Source organism: Oncorhynchus tshawytscha, linkage group LG02, assembly GCF_018296145.1.
Source record: "Oncorhynchus tshawytscha isolate Ot180627B linkage group LG02, Otsh_v2.0, whole genome shotgun sequence".
Taxonomy (NCBI): Eukaryota; Metazoa; Chordata; class Actinopteri; order Salmoniformes; family Salmonidae; genus Oncorhynchus; species Oncorhynchus tshawytscha.
This window is the reverse complement of record NC_056430.1, coordinates 58,391,310-58,397,309: the sequence shown is the minus strand read 5'-3', so window position 1 is coordinate 58,397,309 and position 6,000 is coordinate 58,391,310. Positions and strand designations below refer to the sequence as shown.

The window sequence follows — 6,000 nt, the reverse complement described above, 5'->3', positions numbered from 1 at the left end:
TGTCCTTCTCTCCCTGATTTGCTTTGGGCTCTGTGTTATTTAAGAATAACATCAACTGTTAACAGGATCTTTAAGCAGTCTCATAAAGAATGCCATAGGACTGTTGTAATAACACTAAACAGAGATTGTGTTGTAACTTTTTTTCATTCACCCTAAAAAGGTGAAGTCTTACAAAAGTGTTTCTATGTAGCTGTCTGAAAAATAATATGGGTAGACAATTACAATAATTGGAAGACAAAGACGAATAGAAAGACAAAGATGATCACTCAATACCTCATTTAATTCACTTTTGAAACCATTGGTTATTTTTTTTACATACATTGGCTTTGTTGAATACTTGATTCTGATCAGTCAACTGGAAGTGGATGTGTTTTAGATAACAGATTGTTAGACTCAGAGGCGTCATGCCCTCAGATTGAAAAATATATATATAAATAATACAAAAAAAATGTATATTTTTTGTTGTTGTTGTTTCTCTGTAATACTACCAGCCACCTAGCAATTTTATGATGTTGGCTTTAGCTAGCCCAGATAGTTATGAGATTGGGAACCTAACCATTTCGGGCTATCAATCCAGTTAGAATAGCTAGCTTGTCTAACTATCTTAGCTGGCATGCCTCCTGGCAAGGTTGGCAGACATTACAAAAGCAAGCAGCAGCGTAGCCTAGTGGGCAGAGCGTTGGACTAGTAACCGAAAGGTTGCAAGTTCAAATCCCTGAGCTGACAAGGTACAAATCTGTCTTTCTGCCCCTGAACAAGGTAGTAAACCCACTGTTCCTAAGCTGTCATTGAAAATAAGAATATGTTCTTAACTGACTTGCCTAGTAAAATAAATGAGACTCACATTCCTTTCAAACTTTTACCCAGATTCATGCAGAGAAGGATATTTAGTTTCTTTAAAAAAATAACCACCAGTCAGGAGGATACTCAAGAGGTATGCTTAGATATGCAATTAATAATTAAGCATAATGGTTATGGCTTTGGTTTGCAGGAAAAAGCTGTTTCAGGTGTTTGAAAATACAACATTCTTCAACTTCTCAAATTCTCCACCCCCCCAGCCATCCTCACGTACTTTGTGCCCCTCAGATTTTTGGGGTGCCTGCATGACGCCTCTAGTTACAGTGATGGAATGACAAGTGGCAACACCTGTCAAACACTCCCCCATGTTTGTTTGACCTTGTTTCCAAAACAAAGTTAGGGCTAGATTCAATCCTTATCGCAGAAGATCTGGATTCAATCCATGTTAAAGCTTGATTGAAATTTAAAGGCAATGTCGCCGTGTACGTGGAGGCTGCATTCACGGTAACCGCTGCATATGTCGGCTCAATCAGAAATGACCTTATATTTTAACGCAGATCTTCTGTGATATATCCACAACATGGATTGAATCCAGCCCTTAGACAAAACTGGATGAATGATTGTTAATCAGTTGGCAAGTAAAGCTACCTGCCAGGCAAAAATGTCTGTTCAACATACGGTTTTGGTACAAGATAAATGTGTGTTTCAATGAGACAAAAATGAATGAATGAATTAGAAAATGTAACCAACTAGACATGTTGATGTATGTTGAGTAATGAAGAAACTATGTTGACTCAATCAAATTCTGCCTGGAGGGTAGCAACTTCAGATGATGGCAAGTATCCATGGCCAGTAGACATTGTACAGGTATGAACAGAACAGACTATTTGGTTGCGCAGTTCTATGAAAATAAACCACTTTGGGGGGACTTCTTGGCGCACTACACCCCCCATCACTTACTTGTTCTATTTCATTTTGAAAACATACTTTTATCATAAATGTATTACCGGTCACCACATAGATTTGGAATGTCTGAATAAATTCATGCTTTTTACATTACTATATAAATATTGAATAACCTGGACATATTACAAAAACTACAATGCAGACAACTGTACCAAAGTTCATCTAAAACAAACACACACACACGCACAACAATATCACATTGATAGCCAAATCATTTTCTAATCAATTCTATTGCCAAAAGAACATCAGGGTTGTGTTCATTCAGCACCAAACTGAAGAAAGCCGACTGAAACTTGGAGGGACTACCTGCACTGGTCCAATAAAAAACAATTGTTTGTTTTCCGTTGCATAGCGGTGTTTCCTCATGTACACGACCCAGCTCAAAGTTGTGTCAGGTCAGTGTGTATGTCAGCAAGAATGGCATGGACATAAAAATGAAGGTAGACAATAAGCAGAAAAAGACATTTCCACAAAGTGGGTCTCATTTATCAAAAACAAATTTGTGTTTAGGCTAATAATGTATATTGTTTCACGAACATTTCAGTTTGCAGATTTTTTTAAATGCTCAGTTAGTTTTTTGGTGCACACAAATACCCCCCTTACAGAAAAAACATGATTTCACATGTAGATAGATATGTGACATTTCTCATGTGAAAATGTGTGTTTTTGGAACACGTCACATGATCACATTTTCACATGTGATCACATGAAAACGTGTTTTTAGAACACTTCAGGTGATCCACATGTGGTTTTTCCGCAATGGCCTTTTCAGAGAACTAGAACTCGTTAATAAATGACAACACTTAAGTTCCTAACTACTGACATGTATGCATCATGTATGCATTTGGACAGTAACAATTCAAATATGTATTTAATTTAAAAAAACTTGTCATCTCATAATCAACTAATTATTCACTTTCTGTCTTTCAATGATTCTTGTCCTTGACTCACATTCTCCCTTAAAATAGATTAAGGTATTTATGCATGTTTGATAAGCATGGGTTTTACAAATTCGTTTTCTAAACAACAAATACACAACATTTCTGTCCATGTGAAGATTGAGGCCCACTGACTGCTTTTCTGATTGGCATGTTGCATACTAAACATATTCTTAGGAAATAAAAGATGGTATTCAATCCAATGTGCATTATAGAGCAGTGCAGCTGACAATGCACCGTTTAAAGGCAACGTTCCAGTCATTTGCGGAGAGCACATTCATGGTAAACGCTGCCGATGTTGACTAAAGAGTGTGTTGCTCTATAAAACACCTTATATTGAATCCCAGCCAAAGTCGATACAATAACAAAAACAAAGTGCACATTGAAAATTGTACAATAAACTTTATCACAGTACTAAAAAGGGTATTTCAACTAAAAATGATAGTTGGATTAAATGCTTTTTTTTTGTTTAATTGTATGGTTATTTTGGACAATTCACCATGGATATAGAAACATGTTGATTGGCAGGAATGGCCACTTAATGGTATCTTTAGGGGGCACAATGTCAAGTCATGACTTTTAGTTATAGTTCCCCTTTAATGCCTTGTATGGCTCCTGAGTTCCATGCGTTTGGATATATTTTAAGAGGAAAAGCTGCAAGTAAGAGTATAATATGTTTTGGTCAATGTACAAGAATAATAAGAAAAAAACATACATAACATATCAGTACGACTAACTTTATAAAAGCCCTATGACTACATGTTCTATAGCACCAGAACGGTATAAAAAATGTCAAGTGATCATTTGAGAATAATTTCTTAAAGGCACTTAAACATCATGCATTAATGGCTGAAGAACGTGTTTGTATAACAAATTGACTTGACCATGGTTCTTGCCATTTCACGTGTTAAGCATGGGGGAAAAAAGTTGAACAACAAATTTGGGTAGTACAACACCATTTGACCCTCTGAAATATGTCCTTTTGAATGTTGTGCCTTACATTACTCTCAGTGAATACGCCTAATATGTTTTACAGTATAATTGTAACCTATATTTTTCACTTCCAAAATATCACACTGTCGATGAAACAGATTCTCATCGCATTTCTGAAACTTGCTCTATATCACTGAGATTTGTCTCTGTAATAAAAATTGTTTACACTCATTATTATCAATACAGTGTACTTATTTGCGCAAATAAATCAATTTTCACAATCACAATTCATTATTCCTAAAACTTCAAGTGTAATACGGGAATTAACAAACGGAATTATATTCATAACATATTAAGTACTGTATCCCCTGAGACATTGCCATGTACCACCAGATGACAATCAATCAGTCAACATTTAGAGAACTGTATGTTCTATCACAATAGCAATGTTGTTTCCTTGATTCCAGTTTAGAGCTAATTTGCGTTGGTCAAGGTTATTATTAGTTCACAAATGTGTAAATGCAGCATTTCAGGCATGCAGCAGCTCATATTGAGGCATCCGGATCCTTTCTTTGCATCTGAAGAGATCCAGTGAGAATTGGTGACACTTAATCACAGGCATTTCCATACAAACAAACTGTGTGCGAGAAACAAAAGTAATATTAGTAATAATTATTTTTGAATCTCATAATTGTATATTCAATTCCTTTTATTCGGTTCAATCGGCATAACAGAGTAAATAGTTAAGCCATCCATTTTAGTGTGTAATATTGGTTCCCTGAAGAAGGGGAATGGAACGGAACATAACACCAGGGTCGAGTTTGTTAGGGAAGTTTTGAAACAGAAGATTGGTACCTATTGAACACTACCCAGATAGTTCTACTAGTATAGCCCTGTCCTCATTGCTCATTATGGAGTCTAAACTTATTGTGCCACATCTTTATATCTCTTGGGAAACTTTTTGTTACATCTGACATCTGTGGGATATCTCATACTTAAAGTTGTCTCATTCCCCTCCCTCAGGGAATCATGGTTACATACATATAATTATTTGTCTTTTACTTACCTGCAGTCATTGCCGCCTGCACTGATCACATATTTGTCATCGTAGGAGAAACGAATATTTGTCACATGAGCCGAGTGGCCGAAGTAGCGCTTGTGTTTGGCCTATGAAAAGATATAATAATTTAACTATTTAAGCATCTAAGTAGAATAATTAGTATTTCAACTGAAGAAAATATACATATTCACATTCTCAAGTCTAAGACTATGGGGTTCATTTTATAATATCAATAAAATGGGTGTACATTGGTAGTCACAAGGAAAATGCTCACAAATTTTTCTATGCATGGAAAGTCAAATAGCTTGACGAGGCCAAAGTCATCCCCGGTGACTACATTGAGGCCGGCATGAGAGACGCAAGCACAATTGACGTCAGCCTTTTCAGCATTTCGCGGCCACACCCCCAGCACCTCATCTCCTAGTACACTGTGAAAGCAAGCAGAATGGTTGTTTACTTTAAAAACGTAACGTTAATTGACGAAAAATATATGGCATAATATTGGGGGTGGTCTGTACATGTTGAATACTGGCATTATATATTTATTATAATGATCGAAGTTGAGTCATCAAATGGAATCATGTGTATCATCAGTGTACTTAACTGATAATGACTTTGGGCACAAATCAATATAATACATATCAGACCCAGAACCAAAACTCATGTGCGCTGGTCAGCTAAACGTTTACGGTCCGTCTTGACAGACTAATAAAATACAGCAGTAGAAAATGTTAAATTTTAGAGTGTCAAGCTGCTAGCAAGAAATCCGTACCCGGCTCCACGAGGGGGCAAAAGGTGGCTTAGCACCCTCAGTTGAAATTTGTGCCCCATCAGTTTAAGTTTGATGTCCCTATGTAAAAATAGCAAAACAGTTCAAATGATTGAGTGAGAGGTTGCCGCAAAATCTGTATCTCCACTGCGCTGTGTCAGCACAATGAACAGAGAACGCTGCAGTGGGTGTAGGCGGGCTTTAGAAAGCCACTGGGGAACAGGGTTTCCGTTAGCTGGTAAATGCTGTCTTTTTGGCCGACAAAATAAATGAAAAGCCGGTAAATACAATTGTAGCCAGCCAAGTTGGCCGGGGATGCCCTGCTGCTGACGAGAGAGAGAAAGGAGGCCTTTTTCATTGACATTAATTCAACAACATTGAGAGAGTATGCCTATAGTGAAAAGCCTACAAAAGCAAGGCTCCAGACTGCGGCCATAGGTCTCATTGGACAGTAGGCGACAAGTTTTTTGGGACATTAAATGTACTGTTAGATTAATAGATGGCTACTATGAGTGGTATTATCTTTAGAGTTTGTT

General features: G+C 37.0%; 1 protein-coding gene across 1 annotated transcript in view; it reads right to left on the bottom strand.

Annotated features, from left to right (window-relative positions):
- Positions 1-261: 261 nt before the first annotated feature.
- The window catches only part of eml6 (EMAP like 6), a 67,569-nt gene continuing 61,830 nt past the window's right edge, over positions 262-6,000 (bottom strand). Inside the window, exons 40-42 of the mRNA XM_024443802.2 lie at positions 4,970-5,123; positions 4,702-4,802; positions 262-4,272 (exon numbers count right to left, since the gene is read on the bottom strand). Coding sequence (XP_024299570.1) covers positions 4,248-4,272; positions 4,702-4,802; positions 4,970-5,123 — 280 coding nt within the window. The 3' untranslated portion in view covers positions 262-4,247. The remainder of the gene's footprint in view (positions 4,273-4,701; positions 4,803-4,969; positions 5,124-6,000) is intronic.